General features: G+C 34.1%; 3 protein-coding genes across 3 annotated transcripts; 1 reads left to right on the top strand and 2 right to left on the bottom strand.

Annotated features, from left to right (window-relative positions):
• Positions 1 to 337: 337 nt before the first annotated feature.
• Positions 338 to 7880, bottom strand: HELRODRAFT_182403 (hypothetical protein; the record flags this gene model as incomplete). The annotated part of the gene is made up of 6 exons (XM_009032674.1): positions 338 to 579; positions 1757 to 1829; positions 3909 to 4059; positions 5893 to 5984; positions 6786 to 7061; positions 7803 to 7880. The coding sequence occupies 6 exons, from the start codon at positions 7878 to 7880 to the stop codon at positions 338 to 340; spliced, it is 912 nt and encodes a 303-aa protein (XP_009030922.1).
• A 313-nt stretch (positions 7881 to 8193) lies between these two features.
• On the bottom strand, positions 8194 to 9708 carry HELRODRAFT_182404 (hypothetical protein; the record flags this gene model as incomplete). The annotated part of the gene is made up of 1 exon (XM_009032675.1): positions 8194 to 9708. The coding sequence occupies one exon, from the start codon at positions 9706 to 9708 to the stop codon at positions 8194 to 8196; it is 1515 nt and encodes a 504-aa protein (XP_009030923.1).
• A 10280-nt stretch (positions 9709 to 19988) lies between these two features.
• On the top strand, positions 19989 to 20379 carry HELRODRAFT_90652 (hypothetical protein; the record flags this gene model as incomplete). Its single annotated transcript, XM_009032668.1, has 2 exons — positions 19989 to 20118; positions 20291 to 20379. Coding segments are annotated over 2 exons (219 nt in total), but the record flags the coding sequence as incomplete, so codon positions are not given.
• Between the last annotated feature and the right edge of the window lie 2193 nt (positions 20380 to 22572).

A 22572-nucleotide genomic window follows, 5' to 3' on the forward strand; every position in this document is an offset into this window, starting at 1 on the left:
TTCGCCACCGCCAGCTCAATCCATTCATAGCTCGTCAACTTTTGCATCTCTTTTAATGTAAGCAGAACACTGAAACAAAGTTAAATCGCATGCACGCTGCTTAATTCTTTTGACTTTTCTGACAGATACGGCAAATACTTTTATTAAGCAACACGAAACATAATCAAAATTTGAATCTACGTAAAAAAAACTCAACCAAAAATTGAAAAGTTGAAGCTTTCAGTTACTGAATACCCTTCTCAGTGCTACATGCAATCAGCAAGAATGATGTTAGACACTCAGAGGTAAAGTTTGCTGATAGGCTTGCAAGTCATTTCAAATCATTCATTTATCTTTTCTACCAGACTCGATTTGTTTGTGAACATTTTGTGACTTTTTTGCTAATTCCCATTCCAGTTCGGGGAATGGTTTTTAAAGTTCTCAAGTTAATAACTCTTTTGGTTAGTTTTAGTTTACTACTTGATTTAACACGGGATATTCCGTATTTTTCTCTTTCATGGTTTAGTGGGAATGCGCCCTGAGATCCGTCACCGTGAACTCGGTGCGCCCTGAACTCCCACTTAGATCCGCCACTTGATGCTTTGTTTAGGCTTATGTGAATTTTCACGGAATTTATTTTTAGGTCTCAAACAAAGAGAAATTGTTCACCACATTTCATCAAAAATAGAAGAAAAAACTTCAAGTTTCTTTGAAATTAAAACTGTTCTCCTAAAGACCTTCTAAAGATAGATTGCGTTTCAAGAAGCACGTACGTGCATTCAATGAAACTGACATCTGACATAAAAATTCATTCTCAAAATTTAAATTTTTTTATAATTTAATTCGCTGAAATTGCCTTTCAAAATTGCGTCAATTTTTCACGCGGCGAAAATTTAATTACCAATTTGAGATTGAAAAAAACATTCGAAATTGTGTTATGAAACTTTGTGAATGTTTTGAAAATTGAAAGCCGGCCGCCGGCTGGACCAATCTTGCCGTCTCAAATGAGTACACATCCGCTCGGTTCCATTCATTCATTCATCGCTCTAATCAAATATGAAACTATGTAGTTCCATTTGGTTCCATTGGTTCCATTTAGTTCCATTTAGTTTCAATCATCTCACATTTTTACTCTCAGTTTTAACTTCGGCTTTTAATCATAAATTTTTATACGAAATTTTTTTGTAAGCGCAGTGACGAAAGAATAATTTGATGACGACGTTTAAAAATCATAAAAATATGTTCTTATTGCAAATTTGAAAATATGGTAAAATGATTGAAAAATAGGAATATTCCCATCAGTCAGTACCCATTTTTATGTTAGGTATCATTTATTAATGTTATGTTTATTAACGTTATATTCATTAATGTTATATTCATCAATGTTATGTTCATTAATGTTATATTCAGTAATGTTATATTCAATAATGTTATATTCATCAATGTTGTAGTCATTGATGTTATATTCATTAATGCTATATTCATTAATGTTATATTCGTTAATGTTATATTCATTAATGTTATATTCATTAATGTTATGTTCATTAATGTTATGTTCATTAATGTTATATTCATTCATGTTATATTTATTAATGTTATATTCATTAATGTTATTTTCATTAATGTTATATTCATTCATGTTATATTTATTAATGTTATATTCATTAATCTTATATTCATTATCTTATATTCATTCATTAATGTTATGTTCAATAATGTTATAGTGTTAATGTTAATGTTATAGTCATCAATGTTTGATAAGAATGGCAAAACAAACCTTCACAAAACATCCACATGTAGGATGAGTTCTTGGAGTACAGCTGGATGAGTGTGTGTATCCGGCACCAAACCTGTGTTTCGATGTCAACACATCATCATCATATGTTGAATTATTTATTCGTGTCTATGGTTTATTCATATATTTAATCGATTTTTATTAAAATCAAACACACAAACAGTAGGTCTGCATTTTTAATATTTGTTCATTCGTTCGCTGCTAAATTTGACCAATCGTCCGTATATAACTATATTTGATTTTTCTCTAAATGGTTTGTTTGTTCGTTTGATTGTTTGTTCATTCATTCATTCATTCATTCATTCATTCATTCATTCATTCATTCATTTTTTTCTTTCTTACCATCTTTTCTCCTTTCTTTCATTCATTTATTTGTATATTTTTTTACTTTTCCAACTCATCAATCACTCAGCGGTGCACGAACTAATTGATGATTCCTGGAAATATTTTCTTGCCAAAAGTAATTGCCTAATCTTCTCGGTCATATTCTTCACACACGCACACACATACGCACACGCACACACACGCACACACACACGCACGCACACACATTCTTGCACATTTTCACATAAACACGCAATCATACTCATGTACACACACATATAATTACATATATTCTCGAAATCACCAACACAAACACATATGCGCACATACACAAACAAACAAACAGACGCATAAACACACACACACAAACAAACGTATAAATACAAAAATACACATACATACACACAAACACGTATACTCATTCATACACACACAAACATTGTTGAATCTTAGTTGTCAACTCCACACACACATCTTCCTGCAACAACATATTTTTAAAAATTTAAAAAATGTAGGAAACACATCTAAAGTTACAAACACACACATACAAACATATTCATACAAAACTTTCACTCACACACACACACACACACACACACACACACACACACACACACACACACACACACACACACACACATACAAACACACACACACACATAAACCAACAAACTAAACAAACCAACCAGCCACCAGCAAAATGATCATAAAATGTATACACACACCACACACAAACACACACACAAACACACACACTGGATTATAAAATGTTTCAAATGGAATTTTCTCAGCTCATAAAATGTGACTTACTTAAAACGTCTGATTAGCTGGAAAGTTGAAAATTTCCATCAATTAAAATTTTTTTAAAGAACGAGTTTCATTTCAAAATTGAAAAGTCGAAATGGCATAAAAGTTGATTTTAAAAAATTATTGAATGTGTAGACGAAATGATTTGAAAAATGAATGAATAATTGATAAATAAATATTAATAAATATTATTACTTTTTATTATTTCAACAAAATTCAAACTCCAACAATTGCAGAGAATGAATTAACTTACAAATTTCACAGTAGCAACACATTACAACAAACTTATAAACTTATTTAAAAATAAAATTATTTGTTTTATCATTTATTAATTCGATTTCTTTTTTACTATAAAAAATTCTCAGAGAAAAATAAAAAAGCAGTGGAAATAATGTATTTGTAAATCGTTGAAAATAAAATCTGTCGGGCGGAATGGCACGCAAGCAGCAATTTGAGACGTTTTTGTTAACCGTGTTTTGTGAACGCTCCATAATTCTTCACCTACGTGTTTGTCCGACAATCTCGAACCATATATCAATTAAACCACATGTTTGTAATGATCAGTTTAATATTTTTATTTATTAATTTTTTATTTAAAACTGTTTTTTTATATGTTTTGATTTGTTTTTTTGGATATATTTTGATTTAAACTCTGTTAGAAATCTCGGTCTCATCTAACTAAGAAATCGAATCTCATTTTCATGTGCTAGGATTTTAGCTGAGAGTTGAACCTGTCCTTGTGTGGTCTTGATGAAGTCTTTCGTGAATGAATTTGTTTGACAAATAAATTTATTTTTTCAGCACAACAGCAACGAATCAAATATAACATGAAATAAAAAACATAAAAACAACAAATCATTTTATAATGAATTTCAAATTTTATATAACAACGCTAGCGAAAAATTATTTATGAAAAAATAAAATAATATAATATAATGAAGTGCAAAAACTACAAAGCAACAACAACAGCAACAGCAACATGTCTAGAGACACATAGACCAACAGGATTGTTGTGGATGATGGTCTCCTCGAAGCTGTTGGCCTTGAGACTCCTCTCAATGATGAGACCGGAGCCCATGGAGGTAGCGCAGCCCAGCAGCAAAGAGACGAACAGGTTGATGTGCAACTGGATGCGCAACTGCCTACGGAGGTCTCTGCGACATTGTGGTGAGAATTTAGACGTTAGAGTTTTTAAAATTAAGTCGGTATCGTAAATTTGAAGATTCGTTAACACGCACGATATGGTGCGAAAATGGGGATTGAAAAAGATAAAATTCTCAAGTTAGACCAAGTTGATTAAGTTAAATTTCTTTATAAAACTAAGTAGTGACAATGACCGTTGAGATGTTAGTTGAGTTGGCGAATGAATGAAAGTGATGATGTTGTTCATGCTCCTCCTTGGTAAAAAGTGAAACATTCAAGTGTTTGTTATTTGGTTGAAGATTTTAAATGTTTGTGGAGATAACATCAGCTGTGTAAAAATTATTCAAGTCACTTCGTTTTTTTGTTATATCAATCCATTGTATCATTTGACCGTTTAAGAACTTGTTATAAAGTTAAGTTGGGACTTGGATGCGGTTATTATCAGTTATCAGGCACCTAAAAGCTAAAAACTGTCATACACTCCACACAACAACGTTATACACTCCACACACACAAACATACACACACACACTCACACACATGCACGCACACACACACGCACACACACGTTAACATCGCATTACTGTATGTACTTTAGAAAATTTTCTACCAAACAGGAAGTTTATTTGATGGCCTTCACTCATTGGCTCACCGTGCGTGCGAGTAACTCGAGATGGCCAGCCAGCGCTAAAAAACAAAAAAAACGCGTTCCACTTCTTTTTCCTGACTGAAAAAAATTGGAAAATTTGCATATGATGGGTTTTTAAAGTGTTTGCATCATCAGTTTTGAGAAAATATTCATGATTTTAGAGGAAAAATTTGCTTATGGTAGATTTTTAATGAGCCAGCATTATCAGTTTTAAAAAGAATATTCATTGATGTTGATGAAAAAGTGATTGTATGGTGTGATTCCTTGAACGCTTTGTCATCTTGAAACATGTCATTAAAGAAGTTTGATGGATTGAATGATCGATTGATTGATTCAATCATTCACATACTCACTCCCTCCCTCACTCACTCACTCACTCACTCACTCACTCACTCACTCACTCACTCACTCACTCACTCACTCACTCACTCACTCACCATCTCCATTTCCATCTCCCCTCCATTCAAAGTAATGAAACTAATAACGATGATTTTGACATGAGAGGATGGGGGGTATTAGCAGTTGCTATGAGAAACGACGTGGTTTACTTTGTGATGGTGATGGTGGTGGTGGGGGTGGTGAAGTTTCTAAATGCTATGGCTAAGTAGAGTTGTGTCATTGTGTAGTTTATATTATTTATATTATATTATATTAACTTATATTATATTATATTAACATTATATTGTATTGTATTGTATTATATTGTATTGTGTTGTACTGTATTGAATTGTATTACATTACATTATCTTACATTATATCATATTACATTACATTACATTGTATTATATATTTATTTATAATATTACAATTTTTGGATTATAATTTATTTTTTGTCAAATATAAATGTTGTTTTGTCTTCTTAATTTTCATCATTCATGAAAGGTGAAAATTACGTTCTGAAGGTTTGTGTTTTCATTAATGGAAATCTCAACCGCTTCGTCATCATCATCGTCATCATCCTTATTATCTTCATCATTATCATCATCATCATCGTCGTCATCATCATCCAGACCATCATCATCATCGTCGTTATCCAAACCGTCATCACCATAACCATCATCATCATTATCTACAACATCATCATCAACAACAACATCATCATCGATACCACCAAGATCATCATCAACACCGCAAAGATCATCATCAACACCGCAAAGATCATCATCAACACCACCAAGATCATCATCATCACTACCTGAATACGGAGAACAGTATGATGCTGGGTATCAAAGTGACCATGCTCAACACGTTCACAGCCATTGGGATGAAGGTGCGCAGCCAAAACATCTGTGTGGTGATTTTTGTATCTATGTTGGGTGTTTAGGTATCTATGCATGGCATTTTTGCATCTATGCTGCGCTGGTGATTTTTGTATCTATTTTTGGCATTTATGTATCTATGCATGGCATTTTCGCATCTATGCTAGTGATATGATGTATCAATGTTTGGTGTTTATGTATCTATGTTTAATATTTATGTATCTATGCTTGGTATTTGTGTATCTATGTTTGGTAGTTATGTATCTATGTTTGGTAGTTATGTATCTATGTATGGCATTTTTGTGTCTATGCATGATGTTTACGTATCTATACATGGTAGTTTTTGAATCTATGTATGATGTTTATATATTGTTATGCTGCTCGCTCTTCACCATTCTACAACGGTTACTGAAGGAACAACATAGTTCGTTCTTGGGGGAATTCTTTCTGTTTCTGTGAATTCGCTCGCTCAAAGTTAAATAACTTAAAATTGTTCATGTCTATGAAATAATGATAGGTGACTTTAACTGGCTTCTTATATGTGTTCAGTATTTGTTTGACTCTTTCTAACCAGTCACCTCGCTCTTATTATACAAAGTATTGTATGCTTTGATTAATTATACATTGCATCGTCTTATATTAGGCTGCTTTATATCTGTAAATTCGCACTTTCCCAATGTTCAGAGAAGTCAACAGCAAACAAATACCACAAATGAATACGTGTCGTATTCGAACCAGAGCACTGCGAAAGAGCACCAGGCGACCTTAACTTATAGGCCACAACGCCGCCCAAAGAGTAATAATAATAATAATAATAATAATAACGTACAGGAGAGAAGTAGCACTCGGTATAATCTGATTTCGACATGTTGCGTCTGTCCCTCTTCCAGGCTCCATCCCGTCTGCAGTGTCGATACGTATGTCCTGTGGTGTGGTTGGTGTAGTGTGGTGTGGCTGGTGTAGCGTAGCTAGTGTGGTTTATGTGGTGTGGTGAAGTTGGTGTGGTTGGTGTGGTTGGTGTGGTGTAATGTCCTGTGGTTGGTGTGGCTGGTTGGTGTGGCTGGTTGGTGTGGCTGGTTGGTGTGGCTAATGTGGTGTAGTGTGGCTGGTGTGGTTAGTGGGGTTGGTGTTGTGTGGTGTGGCTGGTGTGGTGTGGTTGGTGTGTAGTAGGAGTGTGATGTGGTAGGGTGAGGTGGTGATAGTGTGAAAGGGGTTTTTCCCAAGAGAATGAGTAACAGTTGTGCGCGGATTGTCTGTTGTTTGCGTGTTTATTGTTGTGTGTGTATGCCGTTGTTGTTGTTGTTGTCGTCGTTGTTATCTTTATAGAAGAGTACAATACAAAACAGTGCAATACAACGCAATACAATATAATGTAATACCAAAAAATACAATAATGTAATACCAAAAAATACAATACAATAAAATACAAAACTAAACAAAACAATGCGAAACAATACAACATAATTTAATTTCTCTACCATGAAACCTTCATTTTTTTGTAGAAATAAATTACAACGCATTTAGAAAAGCCAACTGAAGCTTTGTGCTTCGTCACAAGACACCTTAAATATATTAACACTCCTCAAAAATTTGTCATTTGTCCAATTTTGTTTTATTCTTTATTCTTTAAGAACTTTTAACTCACTTACTAAGTCAATAATTAATCATTATTCTATTCATTCGTTTTATAAATCAACATTTCATTTTCCATTTTTCATGCTTAAACATTCCTACACCGTAATTATTTATTATTCGTTATCATTCCATATCATTGCCCTGCAGGTTGCAACAGTTTCTGCGTATGTCAGATTCTGATCTCTAAAGAATAATTTAAAAAGATCAGGACCTCATTTGCATTTGAACCCAGTAACTTCAATGCCACGTAAAAGTAGGCGTCATTAACCGTATCACATCGTCTAGTCATCCAAATGAAAAATGGAAAATGAAATGTTGATTTATAAATCGAATGAATAGAATAATGATTAATTATTGACTTAGTAAGTGAGTTAAAAGTTTTTAAAGGATAAAAAATAAACCAAAATTGAAAATAATTTTATAAAGAAAATAAATGTCCGAAATTTTTTTTTAACTTCGTTAACTTTTTTTTCTCAAACTTACGATAAAATGTGTTATCCCATGGCGTGTAGATAGAAATTTTAATTTTTTATTTATAAAATAAACTTTTGCGGAATCACTCTTGTTGAGAAATATTAACAATGAATTTGTTGGTACGGAACCTAACCGGCCTGGACATTTATAATGTAGTGAGGACAGTGCTGCTGGACGACGATTTCGTTGTTGTCGTTGTCGCCAGTGTCACTTTCAGAATTATTTGGAGGTATGGCTACTTCGTCCCAGCACATAAGTCCATCCCAAATGCTCGGACATTTGTTGTTGTCGTCGAAGTTGTTGTAGCTGCTGCTGCTACTACTACTGTTGCTGTGATTTTGTTTGTTGAAGTCATTCAGTCTAGCGTAAAAGGATCTGTTGGAGTTAGGCAAGATGACGTCTCTGCAACATCTCTCGGCAGCCTGGCAGCAGTCTAACCAAATGTTGCAATGTTCGCCTCCTATTTGGAGTAGGTCGCAGAACATCCTCACATACGTTGGGATTGAAAGCGTTTTGGTCATATTTTTGTACAACTCGTATGCCTCAGTCAGGTTGATGACGGCTGACCCAATTTTGAACACGTCTGCTGCTTTGTCTGGCTCATCTTTTATATCCATTACATTGTCCTTCTTCATTGACGATGATTTATTTAACGGTTCTAAAAATGGCGATGATGATGAAGATGATGATGAAGATGAGAATGGTGATGAAGAAGATGATGGTGATGAAGATGAGGATGACAATGGTGATAGTGATGAGGAAGATGAGGTGGTGTGAGACGAAAACATCGATAAGAAGGACGATGATGATGATGATGAAAGATGTTGTTGTGTTGAAGGGGACGTGTTCTGTTTAACGTCCGAGTCGGTTTTGTACTTTAAATTTGCGCTGTTGCTGAAAGTACTGTCGGTGTTGTTGTTGTCGTTGTTTTTGTTTTTGGTGTTGTTGTTGTTGTTGTCGTCGTCATTTGAATCAATTGATTTGGAGTTATTAATACGGAAAATATTTTCATTTTTTGTACCGACGACAACTTTGCTGTTCATTCTGGCCGATTTATGCCCTAGGATGGCCTTGACGAATTCTGAAAAGTTGTAAGTGTGGAAGAAGATGAGAAAGTGACACAGGTGGCATGACGCCGTGCTGAATAGCGTCATTGAGTTGTAGGTTCTTTCAGGTAGGCGACAGGTGAACGGTGGCTTAGGCAGTGGTAGTCTGGCTGGTAATGGTGGTGGTGGTGTTGACGATGATGCTGTTGTTGATGATGATGTTGGTGCTGGTAATGATGATGTTGTTGGCGATGGCTTGGCTGCTGATGGAATCAAAGTTGTCGTTGGTGATTGTTGTGGTTGTTGTGTCGTGACATCAATGCGGTTACTGCGGTTGTTGTTGTTGATGTCTGTTACATATCCGTTACTGCTATGAACGTTTTTCGTTGTTGTAATGTTAGCGTTGATGGGATGGATGGAGTTGTTACTGATGTTGTTTATAAGATAAGTGTTTGTGTTGTTGTTGTTGTTGTTTAGATGTGTGTTACTGTTATTGTTGCTCAGATAGTTGTTTGGAATGTTGTTTTTGTTGTTGGAAGTCTCATTAATGTCGGTAGCATTACATCTCTGTAGTGTGATCACAAGTGTGATCAACATGATGATGACATTAATGAGGGAATGTTTTGACGATAACGAGGACCCTTGAAACAACGATTGTTTGAAATGATGGTGAAAGAAATGTCGGCGATGATGACTCTGATTAGGCTTCAAATTTTGACCCAACTTACCGTCAACAATTTTATTTTTCACGATATTTTCGTAATTGTCATCAATGTATTTTGAATCGTTTAAAGTTTTCAGAACTGGCTCTTGGTGACATTTTTTGGTCTTGTCATTTTGTTTGCAATTGAAATGAAGAAAGTTAGACTGATGATGATGGTGATGAAGATGATAGTGATGAAGACGACGTTGATGACGATGTTGTTGATGACGATGATGACGTGTTTCGTTGTAGTGATTACAACTATTCCTTGACCGGTCAAGCAAATTCATTTCAACGGTTCCCATCATGTTGAACACTTTTTCATCTGGCAGTCTGTTAAGAGTGAATAATTTAAAATGAACAAATCGAACGTCCTAACACAACATGACTGCAGAGTGGATGTCAGAGGAGAGGCTTGCTACTGGTGACACAGACTCTGGAATTACGAGACACGACTATTTATGTTAAACATCCTGATATTCTCAAAAAAGAGGTGGATTGGAGTTGGCAGGATGTGGAAAACTGGAATGTCAGTCTCTGTAAAAGCTCTTGATGTCAGGTTTTAAAAAGATAAATCAACTTTCCGTGACATCAACAAACAGCAATTCTAGGACATTCACATCTTTTCATAAGGTTTCTGAAAGAGCATGCCTAGAATATTCTTCTGACGCCGAAGACACTAGCTGAGCGATGCCATAGACGTTAATTTTATGATTGCAATCATGCCAGTGGTTATAAAAATCGTAGTAATGTTTAAATAAAACAACAATATTAATAAAACGCCAAAAAATAACATAAATTTGTTGTTCATCCGCTAAATAGAACTGGTCACAAAGTTTTAATCTGGTCTAATTACTACCATTCAAGTGTGCTATCTTTTCAAATTTGTTAAGCAACAAACATTTTATTAACATTTGTTTTTGATGTTTTTTCAAATAATAATTATTCTAGTTAGACTCAACTGTAATGAATTCAAAACTGAAGGTCGTAAAACGTTTAAGAGATTTAGATTTTATTGTAAATGAAATTTAAATGAAAACATTTTCAACCTGATTTATTGGCTGAAAAATTGTAAACATTTTTAATTCTACACACACTTTGAATTCCACAAAGAACACATTCATTTCAAACTATGACACAATTTTTTTTTAAATTTTTAATTATTGAAATATTTATTTTGTTAATAAAATTAATTCAAAATGAAAAGTTAATAAAATAAGGTTGTTTAATCAATAAGAACAACAACAAAACAGTGCCTACTTGTAACGATCTAGTCTTTCTTTAAAATCCAGTCATTCTAGAAACTGTTTTTAATTTTTTAAGAATTATTATACTTAAAAATTACCAATAACTATTTTATAATTATTCAATAAATACTTTAAAAGTATGCTTAATTTATTATTTACTACATAATAGCTACCAATGTTCATATAATTATCACTTCATAACTACTTTTAATTATTTCTGACGAGTAATTATAATTATTATCTAATTTTCAAATTAAAAGTTCTGATGGGACTTTGTAACTCTAATGCGACTTGTTAAATGATTGTTTATAAAATTAAAATAATATTTACCTAGCAGAAGAACAAAAAACACACTGACAAGATGACTCGAGACAAATATGTATATAGGGTCGTTCATTCATTCATACGTTCGTTCGTTCATTCATTCATTCATCACTCACTCACTCACTCACTCACTCACTCACTCACTCACTCACTCACTCACTCACTCACTCACTCACTCACTCGTTCGTTCGTTCGTTCGTTCGTTCATTCATTCATTCATTCATTCACTCACTCACTCACTCACTCACTCATTTATTCATTCATTAAAATTAATTCATATATAAAACATTTTTTAGTATTGCCTTACATTTTTTAACAAATTCAACGAGTTTGTCAGATTCAAATTTTTTTTGGAAGGATGAAAAAAATAAAATCTCGTACAAAAACGTCGTTTTTAATAGCAAAATTTTTAAAAGTTGAGTGATAACAACAAGCAAAAAAAGGGCACTCACTTTTTTGTTAGAAAATTCACACCCCCACCACCCCACAACAAATTTTCGGCTACACCACTGTGTGAAATGAATCCACACACACCACACACATTCACACATACATACGCTCACAAATACACACTCACACACAAACAAACACATACACATATATACATATTAACTCTCGTGTACGTTCATCACATAAATACAAATCCATACCGAGAAATGTCCACCTAGACTGTTTCATTTCAAATTTTTCATCATCTGATTTCAACAAGTAGACTGTGTAAATTGTATATATATGTATGTGTGTGTATATGTGTGTGTGTATGTGTGTGTGTATGTGTGTGTGTGTATGTGTGTCGTGTGTGTGTATATGTGTGTGTGTCGTGTGTATCGATGTACGAACGACACGTGTGTGAGTTTGTGTGTGTGCGTGCGTATGAATTTAAGTGTGTGTCTAAAGTGGGTGTGAATGTGTTCCTGTGTGTGTAGCTACATTTTGTGTGAATGTGTGTGGGTGTGTGTGAATATTTGTGCGTATGTATGTGTCTTTGTGTGTGTGTATGTGTGTGTGACCTCTTAGTTTGAGTTAATTAAAAGGTATAATAATACCTTTTACATAAGAAAGTGTTACATTCATTTATAACATTGGTAAATGAGTTTAGGATATGTTTGTTGCAACTATTAGAAGAATTGAAATGTCACAATTTTTTTTTCAAAAATGTATATCTCGAAAAAAAACGCTTTTTGATGAGATGTCAAATAAATGTTGGTTGAAAATTTTTTTTATGACATTTTTGTAATGAAATATTTTCTTTCAGCAGATGGCGCATGTTTGAGGTAGTTGGACACAAATCCCAAAACAGATATGAATAGCAGAGTCGTGAAACAAACATACCCTACCCCTGTCCAATAAATCTTTTGCTTTTTTAAAAAACAATCAGCAAGTTGTAATATTTTTGCTTTGTGTTTTGTAATTTTGTATTGTTTTCATTTACAATTGTTTAAAACATTGTTATAATTACACCCTGCATGTCTGTCGTAACAGTTTTTGCCCTTGTCGGAGATTATTTCTCTAAAATGAAATTTTGAAAGACTGCTTCACGAAAGAAGTGGATACTTTTCACAAATTTTTAATTATTTTCGACATGTGAGTAAGATTTGTTATAATTTTCTCTCATTATTCGAAACATTTTTTACCTCAAGATATTTTGAAACTTTATTTGAAGTATTTTAAAAAAAACATACCTCTGCAACTTTCGTTGTTCATTAAAATCAAAATTCCATATTCACTCCACTTAAAACTTTAAAAATAAAGTAAAATAAATTGGGAAATAACTTTTTTACACGGAGAGTAGAGGAGAGAAGTAAGAAAGATCTTTGGCTCTGCTTGCGCGATTGTAAATTCAAATCAAAGGATCATGCCATTGGCTGAGTAGTATGTCTAAAAAATACCTTAATTAACAGTTTTACGGTGTCATCTGTTACTAGATCTACATTTGCAGCCAGAATTTTTGCTTGCTATCAATTTTATACTGCAGATTACAAAAAAATGTTCCAAATGTCATTGCTTTTCACATACGCGTGCCAAAAAAAAACTGAGGCGATCAAAATCTTAAAAGAGTTTGTGTTTATAACAAAATAAAATCATCTGACTCCGACTTACGTAGATCTTGGCAAGGCTTAATCCGGATTAAGTTTTTTTTTAGGATTTGTAATATGAATGTGAGTTTACATGTACTAAAATATTTAAAATTTGCTCTAATTTTTACAATTGTCACTGGTAATCATTGCAAGAAAACCATATTTTCTTTTCGATTTCCAGAACATTTTTTTTCATTGATATCATTTCTTTGATTTCTTTGTTTTAATTTGATGAAATAAAAAATGTCAAAAACTACGTCCGATCCTGATTTGACTTGTTTTTTAACATCTCCACTGAGATTAAAATATCCAGTGTTATCAGAAACAACAAACTAAAGAGATTGTCAAAACATCGAACCACTGTAGTTTCATGTTTTTCTTAAGAATGTGCGATCAAAGTCATCTCAGTTTTTTAATAGGCGTTTAACTGAAAATAAAACTATTCCACATTCAATGCAATCTAAAGAACTGTTTTTAAAAAATGTTATATAACATCTGCCAGTGCCATAAAACTTTTGGCTAAATTTGGAAAAAAAATCTTTCAATAAAATGAAAACTGTTACAAATAATTCCAGGTAACATTGGAAAAGAATTAATTATACATCCTAGTTGATCTTAAGACATCATTTTTCTACGAATGCATTAGGTTAAAAGGAGTTCGCAACAAAAAAATCAATGACCACAATCTGTAACACTCATTGTTATTGATGTTTTCTTAAGTATTTCTCGAGAACACAAGTTTTTTCTCATAAACAAAAAACCTTTCAATGGAAAATGTCTTTGATGATTAATTTGTTATTCTTATGAACTTCTGTCTTGTAATAAGTTCATTCATTTTAAAAATTAACGAGAAGTTTAAAAAGTTAAGCCTAAAAAGTCAGTCTCAACCAATTTACCCATTTAAATTAGTTTAAAAAATTTATCCATATCTGCAGACAAACAACAAAATAAGCTATTTTTTAGCCGAAATTCAATCAGCACAAAAGTCATATAAATGTTTATGTGTATATATCACATATAACATGCATGCTGACGGCATGGAGTCATTCTTTTCTTTGAACCAGGAAAACAAAACAAAAACGTGCTTACCAACTTGTATTCTGTATGAGAAATAGGCCATAGTAATATATTTTCGTTCTTAAAATTGTTGTTTTGTCTGTATTGCTTCTCGGAAGAGTGAGAATATTTTTTAGAAACCTTTCCAAAGTGTTTAAATGTAGAGAAACTGTAGAGATTTAATCAATGTGACAGTTTTTTTTTGAGTAAGAAAACTTGGAAAATGTTTGATAAGATAATCATACAACTGTTTATAACTACTTCCTTACTGATGGTGGCGGTGTCGGTCTTCGAATTTGAAAGTTTCAACAAATGTGAAAATGATGAGAAATTCTGTAAGATTGACTTGAAGACAACCTCAAATAATAGCAGTTATTTCCATCTTCTGAATGTTCTGAAGGAACATTATGACGACATCCCCGACTGCAGAAAAGGTTAGCTACTGCTAAAAATACCAAATCACGGTTTCACACACCACTTCACACGCACAGACAACACACATTACACACACACTCCACAATCACACATACAAACACAAAATGCACTCCACCAAAAGATAGAATTAACCTAACTTTCATCCACCGTATTAAAAAAACAGATCAATGTTATGCCAGCGTTGCGGTCATTCAGAATAAATCCTTTGAGTGGCCATCTTTACTTTTGGGTTTGAGTTGTTTTTTTTATTTAGAAAATCAAAAATATTTTGAAATTAATTTTTTCCCCACTAAATGTTGTCATCTTAGGCGAGCGATACCTTCACAAATGTCGATTTCATTACGCCAGAGATAAAATAATCTATTTTCTCGGTCAAGACAAGCCAGCAGACGAAACTTACTACATGTATAGAGACTGCATCCTTTCAAAACTGAATGATGTAGAGCTGGAAATAAATTTGACAAATCCAAATGACTCCGCCTGTCCTATGCCACCTCTCTCAGAACAAGTCTCGGTGATAAGTATCTCCAAGAAGGTACAACGAGATGAAACATTCAATAAGTTAAACTTGTTTTTCAATTAAAAATTGTATTAAAATTAAGGCGCGTTGTTGCTTTAGTTAAGATGCCTGGCACTGATGTTGCAATGACCAGGTTCGAATGCAGACGCTGTTTTTGTTGCTGACACCTCTAAGTAAATCCAAACAAAAATTGTTAGAAATAAATTTTATATTCTATAAAATTTTATATTATTTTATATTTCATATTTTCTGCCAATAAACATGCCATTAAAAACTTCCACCCCAAAAGCTCACCAACAACCGGACAACATGCGATTTGACGCTGGACCATATAGACGCCATCTACAGACTGATAGATGATGACGAGGATGATGAGGGGCAGTTATTCGATAGAGATATTTTGCAAAACGATTTCAATTTCTTTGTCCAACTGACTCTAGACGAAGGTATCTGGTGTCTGGTGGAGAAGTTTCAAATGGGGCATAACTCTGATGAAATGGCGAAGAAATTTTTTGATTTGCTAAATGTGATAATGCAGTTGCATGATGAGTATTATTGGAGGACCTACAAAGCCTTCATCGAAAGGTATTTGTTTGATGAATTATATGCGACTGGTTAGCAGATAAAATATAATGAATGAATTTTAAAATTACAAAAACTGTTTAATTAATTTACTAAATAATATCTCAAGAATTGTGGACATGCAAGACTTCATAGTCATGTTCAACGATTTCAAAACGTTAACAAGTCAGCACCTAACTGAAGAAATTGACAATTATTCCCCATCATCGTTGTATCTTCTGCCCGATAGTACTGTGAAGAAGCAAGAATTTCATTGGAACTCTTCTCAAATGATGGCGGACTTTGACAACTTGCTGCACACATCGAGATACATTCTTGGATCCAATTTAAAAAACTACACAAACTACTTGCCGGGTAGAAATTTGATAGTTTCAGAGATCATCACGAAAGATGTAGAAATGAATCGACATTTCGTGAAACATTCAGAGGAATCTGTGGAGGTGCTGGCAAGATGGAAGCAGACGAGGAGTGAGTGATCGATGCAACTATCCAATTATGTTTCTTCCTTTACTAGCCCCTAATTACATATTTATAAATTTTGTGGTTCAAAAAAATTTAGTTGCAAATACATCAACAACAACACAGAAACATATTAAGAAACGATTATAGACTAACAAAAACTTTTATAAAGTGACATTGTTATACTCTGACGTAAATATAAAATTGAAGGCATTGAACAGTTACATTCAAATTCAATTATATAGAATTACACATGCTTGTGAACGCATGTATTATTGAAAGATTATAGAATCGAATAATGTTAAAGGGTTTGAGGAAATATCTGCACTTGACGATATCAGCGTTATCAAACTGCCGTCTGATAACATTCAGACGCTTCTTATCAGTTCATGTCGGCTGTTTAAACACTCTATTTTCTTTCATCGAGATCATCAAATTAAATTGCGTGTGATCTAAAATAAAAACAATTTTTTTTAATCTTCTCTCAGTGTTTTCACAGCCTATGAGCCCTTCAAAAATAAGCATATACTAACAAAGATGTTATTAACATGTAACATTGAATATTATAAGAAACACCACATTTTTATTTGTTAGACTTTTTGAATACATTTTTGTATTTAATGTCTGCCTGTACGTGTGTGTATGCCAAGAAATGTGTGCAGATGTCTGTGTATATGCGTGTAATGTGTATGTGTGGGTGTGGTGTGTGTATGTGTGTGTGTTTGCATAAAAGTGTGTTCATGTGTGTGTGTGTGTGTGTGTGTGTGTGTGTGTGTGTGTGTGTGTGTGTGTGTGTGCCGCCCAACGTGTGCTCATGTTCATAGCTCTTTTGCATATTTCGATGCCACGTCACAAGCGGCATGTTTCAAAAATTTGAAGGTGATGTTGTCACTCGGATAATCAGCATGGCATTCTTCAAGTCCAACGAAAGCAGATACTTCGCAGCGGACACAATCCATTACAAACTAATCAGCCCACTGGTTTATGTGCACGTTGAAAATCTGGACTCGAAACTTAAAATGGTATTTTAATTTCTGATTAATTAGGAGCGCTGTTGAACATCACGGAAATAGCAGTTTACTAGCTAATTGATTGATTGATTGATTGACTGACTGACTGACTGACTGACTGACTGACTGACTGACTGACTGACTGACTGACTGACTGACTGACTGACTGACTGACTGACTGACTGACTGACTGACTGACTGACTGACTGTGACTGACTGACCAACAATCCGACCGACCGACCGACCGACTGACCGACCGACCGACTGACCAACTGACTGATTAATGTAAGTGTATGTAAGACAGGATTTGGTAAATCCAGTCATCCAAGTTTGCTATATTAAAATAACTTAAAATGTTTTATTCTAATAATAATAATGTTATTATTATAATTATTACTATTTTTCACAAATTTTTTCCAAGGATCCGGGCGATCTAGTGATCCAAATCGGTTTCAACAGAGCTCATCCAACGAATATGGTACGTGTTTCATGTTAACTTGCTCTGTGGATTTTAACTTCAATTTTTGAAAATTTTCATATGTAGGCCTACCTACTGAATTTTGTTTGAAGAAAATTGTTGTTAAAAAAATACTTTGGAAAGATAATTCTTCAAAATCTTTCTAAAATCTGTTTTTTAAAGTCCATTCTAAACTTTGATTTAATTTTAGGGCGATAAATGAAGTTTAATACATTCTCATTTGTTTCGAAGATGGTTAATTAATCTTTAAAGTAAATCATAATATTCTAGATGTAAGAACAAAAGTCAATTTAAATAAACATAATGTAAGCGCGACTGAAATTAATATAAGCAGCAGCTATCATTAAAAATGTTCAGTCTTCCTATGAATTATTCAAGGTTCATGTAGAGGTTGATGATAAGAAAAAACATTCCCATAGACGATGCAATGTGGCCACCATTCATACAATCGGAAAGACATCGGTCTGGTTGCACTCCAGCACCTCAACTATCTGAAATGCCTTGAAAACAACTACACGGATTGTAGCAAATCCACCGTTGGTTTCGTCAAAATGCATAACATCAACTGGCTTTTAAAAAATGGGACATCGAATGAAGAGGGTGGCAATGTTTTCTGCTCTTCTCACCAAAATGGACTCTTTGGAATTTTCGTACAACGAGAGCCTATTATGGTAAAGTTTTTTTGGTTTCATATTATCAAGCACACTTCTAAAAATAATGCCGATAATGCCTAAGAAATAATAAATAATAATAAATAAAATAAAAACTTGGATTAGTGTATTACAAACAATTTATCTTCCAGCTTCTGCCAGAACCAGTTTGGGATGGAATCGGTAAAAAGTCATCCAGGACAAAGGACACAGTGTCATCTTATTTTGTAAAAATTTTGCTTTTTTACAACATGTAGAATTTATTGTATTGAAGAGTATTCAATTGTTTAGAATTTTCCAGAAGTGCCCCACCTGAAGACAGCCTCGGTCGCCATCAAGGTCATCTCCATCGTTTGCCTCCTCCTCACCGTCATCAACTTCACCTTCATCAAGTCTCTCATTTATTTTTTATAAAATCGACGTTAATTTTTTCATAAAACTTTCGTGTCAACATGAAAAACTATTTTTGTTTTATAAATGTATGTAAATTACTAAACAAAATCTATAAATTTATGAATAGTTTTTTCAAATGGTTCTAGCAATAGACTAGGTAGGCATGTAAAAAAAAAATTTCGCAATGAAATAAGACCTTGCAATGAATTGAGATCTTGCAATGAAATGGAATCTTGCACTTGCACAGAAAAGCCCACAAAGGCACTCCGACAAGAATCCTGTTGAATCTCTGCATCTCCCTAATACTTTTCCACTTCATATTCATCATCGCCGGATACAGAGATCTTGTCGGTACGGAATGTCGGATCTTCAACGTTCTCAGGTCAGTGTTTGCTTCTCTCGTTTACTTGATACACAAACTTTTTGCTTCTTGAATTTACTGGGTTTATAGACGTTTCAGCTCAGCAGTTTCTTAAAAAAAATAGTTTTAATTGACATAAAATTTTCATAATATTAGAAGCGCAAAACGCAGAATTTTGGTTTGTCAAAAATTGTTAAATAGATGTTTCAAATTGTAGCAAAATGTTTATTTCAGCTGATAATATATAACCAAAACTTGTGCAACTTTTGGATTTGAATACGAATTGAATTGTTAGTTTACGTATACCTACTATTTTTGGTTACGAAGTTTTTCTCACAACTTTAATGTTTGGCTCTTATTTTGAATAAAAAACGAATTTTGGATATTGCCAAAAATTAAATCGCGTTTGAAAATTTGTGAAATATCGCATGTTAGCTTTTATGCATGCAAGAGATTTGAACGTCACTGCAAACATCATTGAGTCGAAAATAAAAACTTCTTTTAGATAGTACAAAGATTGAAATGATAAGTTTTCCATAGTGACTTAAAAATGCAAGAAACATTCAACCCTCCAAACGACCAGGTACTACATGGCATTCGTGACTCTGCTGTGGAACGGTGTAGAGGCCCACCACATGTTCTCCACCATCGTCAAAGTCTTCAACTCCCACGTCAGACACTTCGCGAGGAAGGCTGCTGTTGTCACGTGGGGTAGGCTGGTCTGGGATGAATTTTTTCGTATCAAAATTTTAATGTAGTGGTTTGTTATCTTTTCAAATTTAAAATGTGACTCGCCGATGATAATAAAAATGTTTCCAATCATCTGTGGCATGACATAAGTTGATTTTTGATACAAAACTTGTTTCCAACAATAAATGGACAGGTTTTCCATTTGCACTTATTGCCGCTACACTCACAGTAGATGCAAAAGCATTTGATGGATACTACGAAAGTTGCACGTTCAGGTTGTGATACGTTTATTCCTATAACATACACAACACAGGGGCCTAGGAAAAGCAGGGAGTCTCCAGATTATGTTGCTTTGTAATTTTGGTTGTTGTGACATATTTTCCCATTAAATAAGCTTAAAAAAGTTTGCCAACTTTTTAGAAACCAATAAATGGCGTGTTGGTGTACACAAATATTACAGAGGCCTCTAGTAAATAATAAGGGGCCTCCAATTTTTCCCTAAGAACTCCCCACCTGCCTCGATACATACACAACTTGTGAAAAAATTTATATTAATATACGAAAAATTATATTTATATAAGTTGAAAAATTGTACGTTCAGATGTGGGTTAAAGTTTCGAACGATGGTTTTTGCCTGGCTGACTCCCATGATCTTCATCGTCCTGCACAATGTCATCATCTTCGCACTCATTTGTAAATGCCTCGCTAACCTCTCCCCGGTCGACAGCGGTCAGTGAGGTTTAATCTTTCTTTCAATTTAAAGATGACAACACTCACAAATACTATTGATAAGTTTATAGTCTGAAAATGTGAAAAAACTATTTTAGAAACTTCTAAAAAGTCGCTGGTATCTCGTCTTATTGGAGCAGTCACGTTGCTCGTTCTGCTGGGAGTTCCTTGGCTGTTGAATGCCTTTGTAGTGTTCAACTTTAAAACTAAGGAGTCAGAAAACCTCCTGAAAGTTTTTGCAGTTAGATTTGGACCACGATTGTGATTTAATTAATTTAATAACCAGATTTTTCTGTTTCTTCGTCATGTTTCAAAACGTCCCATTTACGAATGCGAGTAAATTAAATTTTTAACAACAATTTCCAACAAACAATTGTAACATCACACCTAAATGAAACTTAAACGCAGATCATTTTCGAGGTCTTCATCTGCCTGCAGGGCCTGTTCATATTTTTGTACCACTGCATGCGGAACAAGCACATAAGGAGAGGGTGGTCGTCTGTCTTCACCCGATCAGAGACCAGCGGTTCGTCTTCATCTTCCGTCAGCAAGAAAACCAATCTAACTGCCAATCAAAGTTGAATCCTCCGCAAGCCGTTGTTTTTAAGCATCTTAACGTAACTGGACATACTCTGTCAACTGTTCACTTTTTATCAACTGTCTAAACGATGCTCGATATTTTTAATTTATTTTTGTTTCTTTTTCAATATTTCATCTTTAAAACCAAATTATAAATTAGTTTTCGTCCGTTATTCGTACTTGATACGTAATCTGTATGTGTGAGTGTGTGTGTGTGTGTGTGAGAGAGAGAGAGAGAGAGAGAGAAAGCGTGACAATGTGTTCGTATCACCAAACAAACTAAACTAAACACATTTCCATTCAAGAGAGCGTCAATCAGTTCTAAGAAAGTAACGCGCGGCGGGAATGATTCTAAAATTTATTTCTTTGAAAGATTACCCGAACGCGGTTAAAACGTTAAAACCAGTCAAAAAGTTCACACACAAGTAGCGAGTAAATAATTATATACAAAAGTGTGCGTGTGGGCGTGTGCGTGTGTGTGCGAGTTTGCAACAATATATTCATATATACAGAACACGTATGCAACTTGCAATGAAAGATCATTATGAAATTAAGGAGAGTTGTGAAGAGCTAGCAAAATCAACCCGACATTATAAAGAAAGAATGGAAGAACATAAGACAGCCATTCAGGCACCAGCCAACAATACAACAACATCAACTGCTATGTTGGAAACATCATCTTCAACGTCACATCGCTACAACAACTTCAAAAAACGATAACAAAAACGTCATGACCACACCAACCACACCAACAAAAACGTCATGACCACACCAGCCACACCAACAAAAACGTCATGACCACACCAGCCACACCAACCACACCAACAAAAACGTCATGACCACACCAACCACACCAACAAAAACGTCATGACCTCACCAACCACACCAACAAAAACGTCATGACCTCACCAACCACACCAACTACATAAACGAAATAACGTTAAAATATAATGAAAACAATATGAAAACAATGGAATAAGACAATATGTTAAGAACTAATAAAACAAACTACACAAACACACAGACAGACAGAGAGACGAATTCTCATCCAGTAAAAACACATCCATAACACATGTCTGTGCATCTGTATACTATACATACATATATCGCAAAATCTTCTCTCAGAGGTATAGGTTCACCAGTTACATTTATTTGTGTAAATGCGTA

Source organism: Helobdella robusta, assembly GCF_000326865.2.
Source record: "Helobdella robusta unplaced genomic scaffold HELROscaffold_86, whole genome shotgun sequence".
In the NCBI taxonomy this organism is placed as follows: domain Eukaryota; kingdom Metazoa; phylum Annelida; class Clitellata; order Rhynchobdellida; family Glossiphoniidae; genus Helobdella; species Helobdella robusta.